The sequence below is a fragment of the Rhinolophus ferrumequinum genome, chromosome 6 (genome assembly GCF_004115265.2).
Source record: "Rhinolophus ferrumequinum isolate MPI-CBG mRhiFer1 chromosome 6, mRhiFer1_v1.p, whole genome shotgun sequence".
Taxonomy (NCBI): domain Eukaryota; kingdom Metazoa; phylum Chordata; class Mammalia; order Chiroptera; family Rhinolophidae; genus Rhinolophus; species Rhinolophus ferrumequinum.
The window spans coordinates 74,676,708-74,695,581 of record NC_046289.1 but is presented as its reverse complement, the minus strand read 5'-3'; the positions used below and the strand labels follow the sequence as shown (position 1 = coordinate 74,695,581).

The following is an 18,874-nucleotide window of genomic DNA, read 5'->3' as shown; positions in this document are numbered from 1 at the left end:
TTATATAAATGTCTAACCACTAAATTGTGCACCTGAAACTAATATAAAACAATATTGAATGTCAACTGTAATTGAAAATAAATAAATAAATAAATAGGAGCAGAAGTGAGTTGATTGCTCTTCATTTTGTCTGTTTTCAAACTTTTAAAACATGGTTTATTCTATACTAGCCCTCTGCAACCTTATTATCCAACATTTCAAAAATTAATTGTATTTTTTTTTTAATGAAATATATTTACTTGATGCAAAATTTAGTTTCCAAAAGCTAAAAAAAATAAAAATACTCCTCTCACCTTCAACTCCTAGTTATCTTGTCTCTCTCCCTGGGAGAAACAAATCAATGACGTACTTCTGAGATTTATCCATGTTGATGCAGGTAATTATAGCTCACTCATTTTGGGTGCATAATATTCCAATATATGCAAATAACACAATTTATTTATCTATTCTCAGGAAATTTAGGTTGTTTCCAATTTTTGCAAGTAAAAAAGGTGGCAATGAGCATTCTTTACCATGCCTCTATGTTTACAGGTGCAAGAATTTTCCTAGGGTGTATCCTTAAAGTGGAATGGCCAGGTTATAAAATATGTGTGCCCTCACTTGTCTTTGATATTGTCCAATTGCTTCCTAAATGTATTGTTCCAATAAATACTCTCCAAAATACTTAGTATTATAAAGCTTAATAATTTTTGTCAGTCTACTAGGTGTGAAATGGTAAATCATAGTGGTTTTTATTACCACTTCCCTGACAACTGGTAAGGTTCATTATGTTTTCAAATAATTATTAGCTATTGGAGTTTGCTCTTCTGAGAATTGTCTGTTGTTTGTTTTCCTTAAGAATTTGAAAGATTTCTTTATATATTTTAGATACCAAATTTCCAATAGGCAATTGTAAATATTGTCTCTCAATCTTAAGTTTTTTGCACTATTATGATGCCTTTGGTTAAACAGAAGATTTATATTGTCAAAGACTCCAATTTATTAATTTCTGCCTATTGTCTTGGAATTCCATATATTTTTGTGAAAAATAGAAGAAATTAATTTTGACAAAATTCCTCATTGTTTCTCATAATGCTCAGACACTCCAGAAACTCTGGGTGTGTGATCACCTCAAGATAATTGTTTGAACATATCAGAGAACACTTATCATCTTCAACTGTATGTTTGCGTGGCTGGCAAATATTGCCTCCTCAGGAAAGTTGTTCCCAACCCCTATAAAAGGTCAGGTTAACCTCTCGTAGCCTCTTATAATTTTTTACCTTCAGAGTACTTTCCACCATTCATAATCATATATGTGTGCTTTGTGTTGTTGGTTAATGTATTTCTCACTCTTCAAGATTAGAAATTAAATCTGATATTGCTCACCATCTTATTCCCAGCGCTTGGTGGAATGCCACATACAGAGAAAGTACTTAATATATACTTTTTGAATGAAAGAATTGCCCACATTTGGACACTCTCTCTCCATCTGTATTATATTAAAAAACCTTTCCTTTAGGGACTATTGCTCTAGTGTTCCTATGACTTGGCTTCTTCGTGTCAATTCAAACTATGAAAAGTCTCAGAATTTGCAAGAAATAGCATCTCTGTCTTTGATCTAAGGCCCACCATGATATCTGCAGGAGGTTATTGCTGTGGCTAGAATGACTAAAGAGTCAACGGTTCTTGCAACACAGTGAACCCAGAAGGGTTGTTTGTGGTGATAGCAGTTAATCGTAAGTTTGTGGTTATTGACCAACCAAGTAAGTTCTCAACCTTAACTCATCCCCCAAGCATTTTGCATTTTTTCTATGACACATTTTCAAGGGATTATTTTATTTTTATTAAATTTAGGGCAATAAAAGGAGTGTCAAGGCTATGCTATGACTGATTAGGTCAATTTGGTATGTCTGCCTTCCATCTGGATGCCAAGGCACAGGATTACCACATGTGCACCCCACCCACAGTGCTCCCATTGTCTGCCTGTTGCAGGTTTTCCTGGGTGTATCATGTGTTCCCTTCTCCCCTCAGGCTGGCTAGAGTTTGGGTTGGGGACAATATATCAGATAATAACACTGATATGAAGCAATTAGGTATATGGTGTACCGTCATTTTAGATAATGAAGGGAAAACTAAGATGGAAATCACATAGGAAAGAGAGAGTCTGGTGAAATTCCTAAAGATGAAATTCATTCTTCATATAAAAAGGCAACACTGAGGATACACACTTGTTCTCCACTTGTAGAATGTCATGTTCCAAGAAAGGAAACTTAATGGGGGTAGGTAGTGAAATGCAGGAAGGGGACTGCACATCACATCATATAATGTTTTAAAAAGGCAAGGAGGGTGAGATCCTCCTTGGGAAATGATATGGGAAATGAAACAGAGAAACAGAAAAAGTAAGAGATAAAGCTTTTGTTGCACGGACTGAAAAAACAACGCAAAAATGTACTTGGAGACAACTAATCAGTTCTAACAATTTCCTCCAAGCCTGATTCCCTGGAGATCCCAAAAAGCTCCCGAAAAGTCATTCGCTTTTTTATCACTGAATCTTCAACAGTCTTTTGAGTATCTATTACGTAATTTATGAACTACCTTTTTATTTCTCACTCTTCTCCTTTTTACTCCACATTCATCCCTTGCCTTAAAGTCCACATTTTTTTCTGTCTTATCATCTTCATCATTCCCTGACAACATTAAATAAAGCTCTGTATGTGCATTGTCCCCAAGGCTGTCACTGAGCCCATGATAGCACACATGCAGTTATTTTTGGCTGTGTCCCTGTCTGGTTAGATAATCATACAACTGTAAAAACAGGGAAAATGAAGCATGTGGAAAAGCGGAGGGAAATACCACCTCTTTTGGACTGAGCCTCAACTCTTCCTTTGTTACTAAAGTATTTGCCAATAATGGACGTCTCATTTTCCCCTTGAGATGCTTGGCCTTTAGAAGGCACAGGATATGCCTCCTTCCCTCAATGAGGCTGAGAATTTTGAATGTTCTTTCTAATGATGCAATGCTGGCTTTACCAATAGAAAGTATTGGGGTGAAATTCCTGGTCAGTCCCCCAGAAACTCATTGTAAAAAGGAATAAGAAAAGGCCTTTCATCATAAACCTTGATTAAACAGAGGGGAGAAATATCCAAAGATTATTAGGAAAGGATACCACAGGAGAAAAATATTTTAATGGAAGTATATCCAGGGGATTATCTTGTTTATAATTTATAAGAAGACTGAGCTTTAACTTCCAACGTGAGATACAAGGAGAACAAATGCCCAAAATTGTACTTTCCCACTTTGTCCTATGCTGATGTCTACAGAAAATAGAGCCTAAAGGTAGAAAAAGAGATCGTAGGTCTGCAAACCCTCTCCATCTCTGTCCAGCTCTGCTTTCTCCCTCGGATCTACTGGATATTATCCCCCTTTAATCTCTGTTGACGTCCCTGAAAGGATGTCACTTGAGGTCATTTCCAAATGCAAGCCTCCCAAGGAAAAGAGCTGGGAAGAGAATACTGGTATGACACACTTTGTGTGTGTAAAACAGCTGGAGAAAAGAGCTTTCGTGCATTGTCGTGGGAAAGATGGAAACCTCAGTTTTCTTTCTAGATGAGGGGTTGATTAAATGGTTTATGTAGGTTTTACAGATATTGTTTATTAGATTAAGGAAATTTCTTTCCATTTTGTTCTACTAAAAGGTTTTTTTTTTTGTTATCATGTGTAGATGTTGAATTTTATCAAATGCTTTTCTGTTTATTAAGATAATAAGTTTTTCTTTCAGATGTGTTTGTGTGAAAAATTACATTACTTGATCTAAGGTTAAATGGGATCTGCATTTTTAGTGTAAACTTAACTTGCTTGTATTGTGTTGACCTTTTTATATATTGTTGGGCTAATTTTGAGAGTTCATACTTGCGTAGGGTTTTTGTGTCTATGACTCATGAATGTGATTGACCTGTAATTTTCCTTTTTTATTCTGTTATTTGTATCAAGGTTATGTCAGCCTTATAAAATGAGATAGTTAGTGTTCCTTTTTATTCTTTCTTTCTTGCAAGAGTTTGTAGGTTAAAAGTTTTCCTTCCTTGAATTTCAGTAGAAATTAACAGTAAAGACATCTAGAAAATTGTTGATTACTAATGCAATTTCTTCGATAATTCTAGTATTACCTAAATTTGCAATTTTTTTAAGTAGGTATTAGGCAGTGATGTTTCTATTTTGTCTAAAATTTCAAATTTATTAGCATAAGTTTTTTCTAATATTATTGGCTTATCTTTTAATGGTCTACAAGTATTTGTAAAAGTATTCTCCTGTATAGTTCCTGGTATTAAATATTTGCGACTTCTCTCTTTTTTCCTTGATTAGTTACTCCAGAGGTTTGTCAATTTTATTAGCCTTTTCAAATAATTAGCCTTTGCTTTATGAAACCTCTCTGTTGTATGTTTGCCTAGTTCATTAACTTCTGCTATGTCTTATTATTTCTCTCTCCTACTTCACTGAGTTCATTTCACTTACTATTTAACTTCTTGAGATATATGATCAGCTCAGTAATTTCAGTTTTTTGTAATATATGAGTTTTAAGTCTAAATTTTCCTCTATCCAGTTTAGCTGCATTCCACAATTTTTAATAAGTACTGTTTTATTGTTATTATTTAATTCAAAACATTTTCCATCTCTTTTTAAATTGTTTGATTTGTGGGTTATTTAAAAATATATTTCTTTTTTTCTAATCACCATTTTATTGATTTTTCATTCAATTACGTTGTGGCCAGAAAACATTCCAAAGATTTACATCTTTGGAATTTCTCAAGATTCACTTTATGGCCCAGTAAATGATCAATTTATTTATGAAAATATATACTCTGCACTGGGTGGCTGCAGTGTTTGGGACCCAAGACTGGAGCAAGAGAGAGGGTGGAAATCCCCTGCGCACCCTTTGCTCCTGTCGAGGAGGGGTTTGGCCTCTTCTTCCTCCTCACATATCGCTAGCGTATAATGGGATCCCTGGCCCTATCTACTTGTGCAAAGGTAAGATCCTAGGGATGAAGAACACAATGGTGGAATGCTATTGCACTGTAGTAATGGCTAAGAAAGTGGCAGGGTACGAACCAGAGAGTGCTTAAGGGCCAGGATCCAGGATGTCTCCTTTCCTTCATAATTTTCCCAGCAGCAAGGAGAAACACTTCACTAATGCAACATAATTTTTTAATGTTTGTATTATATGACAATAATTCTGCTGCTAGGGTATAGTCTATATTCTAAAAACAGAACTCAAACACACATTCCTGCAATAAAGTGTGAGCATAAGATGCTCATCTCAACATTATCCAAAATTGTCAAAAATTAGAAACAGCCTTAATAACAAGTGGGAAATATTAACTATGGTATATCCACATAATAGAGTATGATACAAACACAAAATATGACCTTTAGGAATCCTATAGAAAACTAGGTGAACAACATTAATTGGCTACTTCCATTCTCTCATTACCAATGAAAGAAACTCATTAAAACATCAAGATAACACTTGATCCTTTTGGACTGGCAATCAATTCAAAGAATGACATATTCAGTATAGGCATAGGTGTGGAGAAACTGCCATACAGATTTCTTGATATTGAATATACAAATTAGTACAATCTTTTTTTTTCCCCCTTCTTCCGCCTACCACCCCGCCCCACTCCAGTTCAAGCTGTTGTCTCTCAGTCTAGTTGTGTAGGACACAGCTCCCTGGCCCATGCTGGGATTATGAGCCTTGTGCTGCTCTCCCTCCTTCCCCCACTCCGCCGGCTGAGGCAGTCGATCACTAGTCGTGGGTTGGCCACTCACAGCAGCTCACGGCAACTCTCGCCGGCTGCCAGCCACTGGCTACAGGCCACTCACGGCGGCACACGGTAAGCCATGGCAGCTCACGCCAACCTCCGGCTGCTCACGGCAGCCCAGCTCCAGGGAGAGCTGTTGTTCACAATCTTAGCTGTAGACGGTGCAGCTCACTGGCCCACGTGGGAATCGAACCAGTGACCTCGGCGTTAGGAGCACGGCGCTCCAACCACCTGAGCCACCTGGCTGGCTCAGATACAATCTTTTTAGATAGCAATTGCTAATGTGTACAAGTTTTTAAAGATGCAAGTATGACTTGAACTAGCAAACCCACTTTATGTATTTATCCTCAGAAAATGGGACAAGTACATCAAGATTATTAATTACAGTGCTGTACATACAAGCAAAAAAATGGGAACAATCTTGATATAAAGCAAAAGGAGAATCATTAAGTAAATTTTTGTAAGTTCACATGTCACATGCAAGTGACAAAATAGAAGTGGCCATTAAATTGATGATTACTATTTCCTGATAGTCATATATAACTAAGTAACAAAAGCAGTTTACAAAATTTGATGTATAGAAGAGTGATGATACCCAGATCGCACATAGATCATTCCCGACTTCGCTCCCCAAGACAAGAAGAACAAATAACAATTATCCATAACAAGACACCACTGAAAAACTCCTAGACCACGGGAGTGAGGCTGAAGCGCCCCTTGTACCACAGAGAGGAACATGAGGAAGCCAGCTCAGTCTTTCCTCTCTCTGCCCACAGGAGGCTCCATAATGTCTTGCATGTAAAAACGCACCCGAGACATGATCTCTTTTGGATGAAAAAATGGAACACCTCCAGGTTTTCACCCAGATCCTCAATTTCCTGCCCTAAAGAAAGAGATCGATGAGAGCAGGGACTCGACTGAGTTCCTTTTGTGACTGTCCATTTTCTTGAAGGAAGAGGCCAGACCTCCCTGCGTGGAGGCTGCCATGGCCAGAATAAATATCCTTTTCTAGATGGGAATGACTGATTTCTCCTTTATATATTGAACAACAGTCACTGGGTACCAGCTGTAGACCAGGCCTGCCTCTGTTCCCTCTGCCCACATTTCTCCCCTGTTTTCTGCTTTCTCTCCCCACCCCAGTTCCCCCACCTCCCACCACCTTTTCATAAACCCTTGCCATGTTATGTCCCAGCTTAGCCTTTTCCCACACATCTTCTGTGGCTGAGCCCCTCATATGAAGCCTCCTGACCCCCACGGGCTCTGAGTTCACCTATAGGATTTTCACTGACAGCCTCAGTCTCTTTCAGCTGGTCTCTTGGTCACCTATGGTAACCTGGCTTCTAGTCTGAGACCTCTGCTACCCACCTGGGATATAGCTACCAGTTGAGTAAGGAAGGGAGTCTTTGCAGCAGGACTGGACAGCACTACTTTGCCATCAATCAACAAACAAATAGATACTGAGCACCCACTATATGCCAGGCATATAGTGAACTCAGAAGTGAACTCAGGCTCAGAAGTGAACATGGTAGGTACCATCCATACACTCCTGTCTGGGTTGGTCAGATTGACCTGAATCTCACACAATGAAATTCATCTTGTTTGAGAATAGTAACACTCATTTGTCTTATGGCTTCCAGTTTCCATGTGCATTGTCACATTCGACTCCAGAGCAGCAGTGTATGGGATTGGAAATAAGTTTCCAGTTCTGTAGCCAGTGGAGCCCCACCTCTGGATGAAGGAGAGATGCAGGGATGAAAAACACAACCAGAGCCGCCATTTCTTTATGGTTTATATCTAGGGTACTTTATGGGTATAGAGTTCAGTATAAACTCTGCCATGGAAGAGGTGCCACATTTCTTTATCTTCCTTAAATCACATCACATCAGGGAGGCTCACATGGTGCCCGAAAAAAATGGTAAACAGCCTTCCAACCAAGGCCATCATGCTTGCTGCTACATCCTTAGTTTCCAAGCCCATAGTGACCCTAAAAGTCCTCCAGCTCTTAGCTTGGAGGCCTCACATGTGGTATGAGACTCTGTTGACAGTGAGTTGTCCTGTGTCTGGGTCGGTCTAGCCAGGCATTCCCTGCAGCCATCCCCTCCTAGGTCTTGAGGCCAATCTCGGGTGCTTTTTTAAGCTAGGCTCAGTGACAGGTGTAGACGAATACTCTCCAACCAAAAAACACACACACGCATCCCAAATTCATTTTCACATGGGGGAAATATCCCCTTCAGGGTTCCCGTAACCCTCAAAGGCGTGCCTTGTTACATCTTGTTACCCACAAAGACCTCTGTAGCAGAATATCTTAATCTTGACCACTTTTGTAATGAGGTGAGAACAGCTGACTTCACACAGCTTCTGTTTGAGTGCTGGAAATCCTCCTGAAACAAAGATGGACTAAGATCATGCTCAGAAAGGGAAAATGGAAAATGAAGGGATCAAAACAAAAACATGCAACTATACACACAAGCACACATAAATATATGTATGCATATATACACATGTGTGCATGTAATCATATAAAAATGTGTATATATAAAAATATGTATACATGCATCTATGTACGTAGGAATAAATATAGCTATATAATTTCAAGAAGCTACATTGACACATATATAATCCATTTGAGGAAAGGTTTCTATGGTTAACAATGTTTAAAAAGCCTCTGCTATAGTCCAATCTTCTTTCACTAGATGAGAATAATGAGGCCCAGAAATTGGCAATTGAGCTACATAACTGAACAGGAGCCCAGGGCTCCTAACCTCCAGGTCAGGTTTCTTCTGACTGAGAGATAAAGGCTCAGACCTGCAAGGATCTTAAAAGTGCTCTTGCCTACACCCTTGATAACCTCACAGGGCCCCAGAATAAGAGGTTTCTCAGCCTCTGCTGCAAAAATTCCCTGGAGAGAAAGCTTCTGGGCTACCTGAGCAGCCATTCCAACAGAACTCTAAGTGTCAGAACACTCTGTTTTGCTGAGCTAAAACCTGTCTGCTATGGCTTCCACCACTTCTTAGGGTAGTATAAAGGGCACATTGCAGCCTGTCAGGCATGCATACACGATGTGTGTGCGTGTGTGTGTACAAACTTTCCATAACCATGTGACCTTGGGCACATCACTTAGGGTCTCTGAGTCTGTTTCATTTGAAAATATGATTAATGAAAATGCTCATGCAGAAGGTGGAAAGTTCAATGCTATAACATATATAAATTATGTATTCTTTGGAACATAGTAAGGTACGGATTCATACTAATGCCCTTTGCCTTTCCTGTTTCCTGATTTCCCCCATGCTGTATTTGTGTTTAAAAAAAAAAAAGAAGCTCCCAAATGTCAGCCTCAAATTATTTGAAGATAGCTGGGATTCACACCCACCCCTCAGCTCTCTTTTCCCTGCATGAGTCAGCTGGGAGTTAATTTATGAATGAAGACCCTCTCCTCTGAGACACTCAGTAAAGCCCATGGTAGACACTTTCTTGAGACAAGACTTCCCCCTTCCATGTGTTATAATCTCTATGGGGTCAAGAAAAGAGCCTAACCTTCTATCCCTGTGAGATTGTGGCAACAATGAGAATGGGGCCAAGCCATAGACACAAACCAATGCTAATCCCACTGATTCTGGTCCCCATTATGTCCTCAGGAGTTCTCAAGTCCTACTACGAGTAGGTATTTATGTGTAGGTATTTACGGTGCTTGTAGCTGCACAGCCAGTCTTAGCATATGATGCTAAAGGGGACCAGAGGGCTGACTCCTCAAAGCCTTAAAGGTAGAGTTCAATGCCTTGGTTTATTAAACATGGTCCAATAATAGATTGATCCTCAGTCTTCCAGGCTTAAAAACCTGAGACAAGGGAACATAAAAAATGTCTAGAGTTTTGCAATCACATGCTGGAGGTCCTGGCAAATGACTGAGCATAGAAAACACAGAGAGAGTAATATAGTCATTGGTGTTACAGTAAATCATCCTGCCACGTTTCCATTGGTAAAATGCTCTCAGAGGCCCAACAGGTCTCTACAATACTTGATTTCTCATGGGTAGACTGAAGAGCTGTCTGGGATGGTCCTGATCGTCTGCTTTGTTCACATACGGTTCCATGTTGCTATTCAGTCAAAAACAGAGGAACTTAGTAGCAGAGGGGTATCTACAACTAGGATATGTCATAGCAAAACTAGAGATCAGAGAGGGGATGTGACACAAAAATTCTTAGGTGTGAATTAGATTTCCAGACGTAACACGTTGTTACATCTGACCCGAGCTGTGAAATACAAAGACCCACCTGTTCTACAATCATCTACTAGAGGTTCTGGTAAATGATTCAGCAGCATTCCTCTTACCTACCCCAAACAAAACCAATTGCCACATCCCGTACACACATGGTGAGAAAGTGCACACCACTAGCCCCTGAGCAAGATGGGAATAGAAAGAACCATTTGCTGCAGAAGGGTAAGGTATGAGCTTTAGGTCTTGTGGAAACAAAATGCTTTGAGGAAAAGAAATGGCCTTGGTGGGCAGAGTTCCTGGGGAGATAAAGATCCTTAGGTGAGGGAGTTGGGGAGGCGGTTCTTGAGTGTGATCTAAGGTCACATCAAATGCAACATCACAACCCAGAACATCACTCCCTTCCAATTCTCTCCCCCACCCAGAAGATCAGTCAACACCAACTGACTTTTCTGGGCCTGCATTGTTCCACTTCTCCCAGTTCAGTGGGGATGGGTGCACTGTCCTCACCCAAGCCCTCCTCTCTTCCCATTCCTCTGCAGTCATCTTTGCACTCATCACCCCAGACATTTACTCACTCCAGAGCTTTTCTGAGTTACCCCCAATCCAACATCCAGACCTTGTTTTTTGTTGGTGGCTGGGCAACGATTGCTGTAGGCAACAGGGAGAAATCAAGGGGTGTTCTAGCTGATGCCAAAACTGCAAATCTCACAGATGTGCATCTGTCCTATAGACATTTTGTCTCCCCATCCCTGCCCTCTCTCCCCCATCCTTCTACTACAGAGGCCAGGTGGAAGTACGACCCTCACCACTTCTACACGTATCCAGGTTCTCCTTCACTGACAGGTCTCTCTGTCAAAACTGGTTTTGATGTCATGTAAGCACGCCAGAAATTTGACTATCATCCCAGCCTCCTAATAAGAATGCAGAGATAACCCCTAACTGAAGCAGGAATATCTTCTCAACAGCACGACTGAGTCTCATGGTCAAATGAAATGAGCTAGAGCCAAGTTTTGGCCCCTTGTGCTATAGGTTCTGATTTTAGGTATAAATTAAAGAGAATGATCAGGCTCAGAGAATTTGGCTTATAGCGGCAGCCTCAAATGCCATGTATGAGTGCGGCAATGTCATGTGATTGTGCCATTGTCATTGCCTACAAGGAATGGTCCTGCCCACTTCCAATAAGTACTAGATGTGATTCAATGAGAGGCCAAGGCCCAAGGGTATTGTCCCTCATGGGCCGGGCATGACATTCTCCTGCTCTTTGAGGAAGAACAGCAGGGGAATAAAGGATAAGAGCAAAGGGAATGTGATCCAAAGACCTTTTCTATCACAATGTTGTAGCCACTGAGGTACCTTTCTCTTCTAAGAGAACCAGAGTCCCACATTAGAGATATAGACAGAAACTTTTATTCTTCAATACCCACTTAATTTTTCCCCAGATTCCTTGAACAATATAAGAAATGATGGTGTTTATAAATCGGTGGATAAGATCACAGACTATGAAATCACATCTCTGCATTCTAATCTCCATTCTGATGAGCTGAATTATATAGAACAAGGCCCTTTCCTTCTCAGTGTCTTGGCTTTCTCATTTATGAATTGGAAGAAAATCAGTAGCAAGCTTGGAGGGTGGACTGAGGCTCTACGGTCAGTGATCAATACAGAGCCAGCATTGAGATGTTAGATGTTATTTTCTCATTTGTTCAACAAACTAATCATATCTTCTTTTCCAATGTTTATTATTATTAATACACATGTTTATTAATAATGTTTATTATTAATTTTTACTTAGACACAGATTCTTAAATTTATAAGTCTCAAATGGATTTCACCATCTTTTAGTCTGACTGTTTAGTCACATCTAGGAAGAAATGTATTCTCCCCAGTGATGCTTTCTCCAGATTTTTTCTTGGGAAGTTACCTGTTTCACATTCTTTTCCACATGTCTGCACCTCAGTAAACTTTCTTCTACCTTAAATTGGTATTTCTACATCTGGATATGGGAGAACTTTCCTACACAGCTTTGGCCATTTGACTAGCCATTACAGTTTAAAGAAAAATTTCCCTGAACTCCCCCACCCTCTCCATTTTCAGCCTAATCAGCATAGCATATCAAGGTGGCTGTGTTGAGGGCCCCAGCCCAACTCTCAAAGAACCAATCCAAACCGTGAGGGGGGATAGGAATGAGGATTGTGAGAAAGGCCAACATGTCTCCAAAGAAGATATACAAATGAGCAGCAAACACAGAAAAATGTGCTAAATCTCAGGAGTCATTAAGAAAATGTAAATCAAAATCACAATGAGATACCACTTCATACCTACTAGAATGGCTATAATCAAAACATGACAAATAACAAGTGTTGACAAGGATGTGGAGAAATAGAAACACTTGTACATTCCTGGTGGGAATATAAAGTAGTGCAACCACTGCAATAAACAGTTTAGTGATTCCTCAAAAACTTAAACAGAGGATTACCACACGACCCAGCAGGTCCCCCCTAGGTATAATCCCCCCTAGGTATACACGTATATCCAAGGGAAATGAAAACATATCATCCACACAGAAGTCTGTTCACAAATATTTATAGCAGCATTAGTCTCAATAGCCAAAAGGTGCAAACAACCTAAGTGTTTATTAACGGTTAATGGAGAAATTGTGCCATACACATACAATGGAATACAATTTGGCCATAAAAAAAGAAAAAAATACTGATACATGCTACAACTTGGATGAACCTCAAAATCATTATGCTAAGTGAAAGAAGCCAGACACAACAGGTCACATATTGTATGATTCATTTTATATGAACTATCCAGAATATGCAAATCCATAGAGACAGAAAGAAAAATAGTGGTTGCCAGGGGTCAGGGAGGGGGAGGGTGGGAGAGGAGAACGGGAATCGATTCAGTGCCCAAGTTAACCCACAACTTAATGGGTCCACAGCTTAATGGGTATGGACAAAATGTTTTCATGGACTCATGGAAAAGTTTTGAAACTAAAGAGAGGTGGTTGTCGCATGCACTAAATGCCACTTAATTGTACACTTTCAAATAGCTAATTTTATGTTATGTGAATTTCACCTCAATTTTTAATAAAGGTCATAACATAATCTTCCGTTTAGCATAATCCCTTTTTAATTTTAAAAATAAAGATATACATGAGGGTAAAATATATTAGATCATGATATTAAAGATGATTATCAATGAATAATCAGAAATCAGATCATTTTCATTGTTTTCTCTTGATTGAATTATTTTTTTAATTTTCCAATAATTCTAGAAATTAATTCCATGTTCAATTTTTTTAATAACTAGTAAAGAGAGACTGTAGTGGTATTGAATAATAGATTTTTAAGAGCATGGGGGAAATGCTTACATCATAGGGTTAAGTGAGGATGAAAGAAAATTGCACTGTGTACATAAGATGATCCCATGTATTTAAAATGCACTTCCTATGGTAACAGTCTATGTGTGGGAGATAGGCAAATGAGTGATACTTTTCCTTTCTACTCTCCAAATTTTCTTAATGAACATATATTAACACTATAATCAGAGAAGTATTTTTATTTTTAAAATGTCTACTAGGCAAGCTAAGTTCAAAAAAGTAGAGTATGATAAGAACATTTACACTGAAATTATGCATTTTGATACATATTATTCCTCATGGAAAAATTGTAAAGCACAGAAAATGCAAAGATGGAAATTTAAATTACCAGAATCTAACCACTCAGAGATACTTAGTTGTTTTTTGAAGAGAATTGGGCTTGGGCTGTTTAGAAACAAAGGTCCATTACAGTATAGTGAGGTCATCAGCATAATTTGTTTATCAAGTGTGAACCTATTATGTGCCAAGCCTGCTATTTCAGAAGTGTGGCTCTCTGGACAGAGGACAGAGAATACTAACAGGACAATTACTGGCCTTTGGTTGCCCAGCATGCTTTCCCACTTCACGCAGTATTGGCAGTTTAGCAATCTGAACTTCCCATGGGAAACCAGCCCTTTCTGAGTCCTAATTCGAGTGGCTTGAGTGAGACCAACCCCAGCGTGCCCAAAATAGGAATGACGTCGGCTTACGTCAATCAGTGGATTCAATTTGTAGGGCCACAGTGATTCATTACTTTAGGCCAATACACATCAAGTGCAGGACTTTTGTTAAAAATATTGACAGGAGAGATGGACGGTATCGCTCTGAGCTTTTGCAAATTAACAGGAGATTAATTCCTAAATTAACAGAAGAAAACCTGAGATTAACAGATTAACAGGACAAAAATCCCTAGGAAGGAAGCTGTGATGATGAATGAGTTGCTCTATCGGTTTAGTAGACGATGTCCATGCTCTCTTACTGTCGTGGGCATTCCTCAACCATGGCCCTTCCCATTCAGTACTCTGGTCACTGATGTTTCTGTCTCCTCCACCAGCTCTGTAAGGGAAGGAGACACAGCTCCAATACGTTTCATCATAGCACAGAGAAGGGCCTAAGCACACATCTGCAAAAGAAATTATCTTGATGGACTTGGTAGCATGGAAATAAGGCATTCGTGGTTCTATCACTGGGGACTCAGGTTTCAGGGTTCTAGCACGTCTACTGGTCAGTACCACATCCTACAGTCCCCACCTCAGACCCTTGGGTTCCTGCTCTGGGCTGGAACAATTTGTCGGCTCTGAGTCATCAGCTGTGGCTACTGATGTGATCTATGCCTAATTCTCACACAACCACCCAGAAAACGTCATCAGGCAGGAGGTGTGAGGGCGGGGAAGCTTTCATAGAAACCCTTCTAAAATGAAGCACTACAAAACCAGAGAGGAACTTGAGGTCCCTGAGCCCACCTGCACCTCCTTCCTCTCCCGGGGGCTAAAAGACAGCGCGGAGGAACACCAGCGATCCAATCTGGGCAGCTTTCCTGGGAAGATGTGGCCATTCCTGCTCCTGCTTCTGCTGGCCTTTCTACTGCCCCCCAGGGCAGAGGCAGGTGAGTGACAATCTCCACTCTCATTCCCACAGAGGGCGCACAACTTTTGCCCCTTCTGCACATCCCTGACCCATCTATCCACCAGGAATGTGCTGAACCCAAGCTCCTGTCAAATTTCGGACTCCCAAGCATGATGCTGGATAAGCTACCAGCATAAAAGGCAGGGCATAAGGCTGTTCTCAAGAAAATCCAGTGGGTTCTATTTCCTCCCCAGGCCCTACCTTCGCCATCTGGAAAGGGGAACTTTCCTAGAAGTGCATGGCTGAGGATGGAAAACTGGAGAGCAGTACCAGCTTCCATGTCTGGGATGAGACAAGTGCTCTCCTCAGTGTCTGCTTAGGAAGGAAGCCCAGAGCTCAGCACACCCCAAAGTTGCTGGGGTCACTGTCCCCAGAAGACTCCTATTGCCTTAGCTCAGTCCCAAGGTGCCTCATTCCCTTTCTCCAATTCTGCTTTTCTTCCCAGGCCACTAGTGGCTCCCCTCTTTCAAGGATGGGCCACTGAGTTTGGCAACCCCAAACTTCTCTGCTTTCCAGCATCCCACAGCACTACCCCTACCAAACCTCCTCAAGAGGTCCATTGATGGCTTCACGCAGCCAATAAACACTTATTGGGCATAAAACCAGATCCCTAAACTTAAGTCTGGCCACTAGATAGCAGCATAGTCCTGGACTGCACGGGACCACAGAACATCAGAAACTCAATTGAAACCAAGCAATGTCCAGAAATGAATTTTCAGGAGTCTCTAGGACTTTGCTGTCCCAAAGATAGTTATGCTCACCTCCAACTAAGTGTGGAGAAAAACTCATAGACAAAGCCCGCTGCTCTTCCCTTTTGAGAGGAGAAACTTGAGACCCTCCAAGCTCGAGGCCAGCCCAGGCTCCCAAGTCCCCAGCAGTTTAGAGTTAAGTCAATGTCTTCATGGTGGACTCAGTGAGTGCATAGAAGCACAACAAACTTTTCCTTCAGAGGAGATCATCGGAGGACATGAGGCCAAGCCCCACTCTCGCCCCTACATGGCCTACATTCAGTTTGTAGATAAGGGGGAGAAGAAAATATGCGGAGGTGTCCTTGTGCGAGAGAACTTTGTTCTGACGGCAGCTCACTGCAGCGGAAGGTAAGTGGCAGCAGCTAGCCTACCCCCTCCCAGACCCCTAAAGGGTCCCATGTCCTTCCCCGGGGGTTGTAGCCCAGGTGAGCTCCCTGAACTCCTGCTAACTCAAGCCCACAAGAGCTCTTCACAGGAGCCATCTGAGAGCATGACTGGGTGATGAAAAACTGAGAAATAGGACAGGCAAGCTGGCCTCAGAGGGTCAGAGGTGAGACATTGGCACAGTTGAGAAGAGAGGGACCACACTGGCCAAATCCAGCAATGGTGGAAGACGAAAGTCTGCATTAGGGTAAACATGAAACTCAGGCATTGTCATGATACTGCCTGAGGCCAAGAGACAGCTCCCAGAAGCCCTATCCTCAGTGTCCTTGAGAAGCAGAGAGGACACTCAGCTCCTGGCCCTCCTGTTGCCTCAATTTCCCCTAACTGCAGCCCTGTCCCACCTCAGCTGTCACCTACCCTTCGCGGCTCATGGGCGGTATGTCCTGAGACTCCACGCCCCCCACACTCCCACTCTGCTCTCTGTGCAGCTCAATCATTGTCACACTGGGGGCCCACAACATCAAGCAACAGGAGAAGACCCAGCAGGTCTTCCAGGTGACAAAAGCCATCCCCCACCCAGACTATAATCCCAAGAACATCTCCAATGACATCATGTTACTGCAGGTAAGGAAACCTCCTCCTGCGATGGTTCTCCTGGGTCCAGATTGTTTCTCCTCTCACTGTGACCTCTTCCTTCCTTCTTGCCCATCCTGGCCACCTGACCAGTCCCCGCGCCTCAGGGGGGAAGGAAGACAGTGCAGACCCATCGCATGTCCAGGCCCTGGGGTCGCTGGCTGACCTGGGCTGTCTTGCCTCTGCCCCATCAGCTGGAGAGAAATATCAAGCTGACTAAAGCTGTGAAGCCCCTCCGCCTACCCAGGGGCAAGGACTCGGTGAGGCCAGGACAGAAGTGCAGTGTGGCCGGCTGGGGACAGGTCACCCTGATGGGCACTTTAGCAAACACTCTACAGGAAGTGGAGCTGACTGTGCAAGAGGATTGGGAGTGTAAAAGCTACTTACGAAATTATTATGACCCTGCCATTCAAATCTGCGCGGGGAACCCGACAGAAAAGAAGGCTTCCTTTCAGGTGAGATTGAGCTTGGCTAGCTTGGATCTGGGGAGAGGGGTGCTTGGGGAAGGATGGGGACGTGGAGACCCAAGCAGTGGGGAACCCCTCCACCCTCCAGCCTGTGATCCATCTCCCCAGAAAGGCCATGGAGAACAGCCAAGCTGGGGAGAAATAGGGCCTCTGAGCACCAACCAAGGGCTCATGGTCAATCTATACAAGGTCCTCCTGCAGAAGGATGATTCTGCAATACTCTGGCGCACACTGAGGCACAGCGCTTACATAGCTGTGCTCCTGCGGGAGCAGTAGTTGGCACGCACCCTGGATAACGGGCTCGTCCTCCATGCTAGGTGTCACCCAGCCGCCTGCTTTCATGTCCTTACACAGTAGACGAGCCACAGTCCCACAGCACCTGTAAAGGAAGAGCATCCGGGACCTGGGAGAGGAGAGGGAGCTGACACCTGGGGTGAAGTGAAGCTGTGACAATGTCCAAGCTGAGGGTCCCTCAGCAGCCTGCTGCCCTCTGATCTCCCACATGGCAGCCACGCAAGGTGGCCTTCTCTGAGAGGGGCTTGTGATGGCAGAGAGGGCAGGACCAGGAGGAGAGCTGGCTCAGTCCTCCCCTCTGTCTGTCTGCAGGGAGACTCCGGGGGCCCTCTTGTGTGCCAACATGTGATCCAGGGCATTGTCTCCTATGGAAGAAAAAATGGGACACCTCCACGGGCCTACACCAAAGTCTCAAGTTTCCTGCCCTGGATAAAGAAAACCATGAAAAAAGCCTAACTGCAGAACCAGACTGTCTTCTCGAGGGAATCCAGAATCACGCTGAGGGGGCTGGGAGAGGGCAGGTGGTGCCAGCACCCTAATAAATGTCTCTTAGCTGATTGGGAACAGCCGGTTCCTTGTTTCTTCATCGACCATGATTCACAGGCACCAGCTCTATGCGTACATGGCCAAGGGAACAATTCTGCTGTTTTCTGCTTCCTCTTCTTCCCCACACCCCCACCGCATCCCCCAAACCCCATGCGAAGCTGTTACCAGCAACTTCTTACCCACACCTGTACCTCCAGGGCTGCCCTGTGCCAGGGCTGAAGCTCAGCCCCAGCAGGAGAAAACAGGAATCTCTCAGGTGCTGGAGCTCAGCTTGAACTGCTTACCTCCTTCCCCTGTGTTACAGGGCAGAGAGGAAGGGGTAACACCCTGTGTGCTGGACGCCAAGCCTGGGGCTGCAGCTTAAGGGCATTGCCCCCCCACACCGGGGAGGGGAAAGCCCTCCTGAGCAGGACCTTCACTCCCACAGCCAGGGACGCTGGCAGAGTTAATGGGGCGAGGGGCCTTGAGAAGGTCTCATTCTCACCAAGGCTCACTCTTTCCTTGCGCTACTCTGTCCTCCTCTGAGCTCAGAGCCCAGCTTGGCCTCCAGGACCCTGCTGTCCCTCCTTCTCCATCCTGCTTACTGCTGAGAGGCCTCAGAGTCTACCAACTCCTGTCCCCTCCAGACCACACATCTGAGGTGGCCACTTCCCACGTCCCTCACACCTAGGACACCCAGAGCTGCGTGTGCTTCCAGCAGGGTCTCCCCACGGAGATGCCTCCCCAGCTAACACCCTGACAGAGGGTGATCAGAGGCACCAGGCCTGTGCCTGCTCCAGGCAGGACCCCTGAAGGACAGG

General features: G+C 43.0%; 1 protein-coding gene across 1 annotated transcript; it reads left to right on the top strand.

Annotated features, from left to right (window-relative positions):
- The first annotated feature begins 14,769 nt into the window (after positions 1–14,769).
- Positions 14,770–18,208, top strand: LOC117022812 (granzyme B-like). The gene is made up of 5 exons (XM_033106968.1): positions 14,770–14,981; positions 15,951–16,098; positions 16,623–16,758; positions 16,962–17,222; positions 17,841–18,208. Exons 1-5 carry the CDS (start codon positions 14,792–14,794, stop codon positions 17,982–17,984), a joined length of 879 nt encoding a protein of 292 aa, XP_032962859.1. The 5' UTR covers positions 14,770–14,791; the 3' UTR covers positions 17,985–18,208.
- Positions 18,209–18,874: the final 666 nt, after the last annotated feature.

What these genes read in the sequence shown, in the direction of transcription:
- LOC117022812 (XM_033106968.1), top strand. Translation starts at nt 14,792, where the DNA reads ATGAAGCACTACAAAACCAGAGAGGAACTTGAGGTCCCTGAGCCCACC. An exon ending in GCCCCCCAGGGCAGAGGCAG is followed by an intron (nt 14,982 to 15,950) that starts GTGAGTGACAAT and finishes CTTTTCCTTCAG; the next exon opens with AGGAGATCATCGGAGGACAT. An exon ending in GCAGCTCACTGCAGCGGAAG is followed by an intron (nt 16,099 to 16,622) that starts GTAAGTGGCAGC and finishes CTCTCTGTGCAG; the next exon opens with CTCAATCATTGTCACACTGG.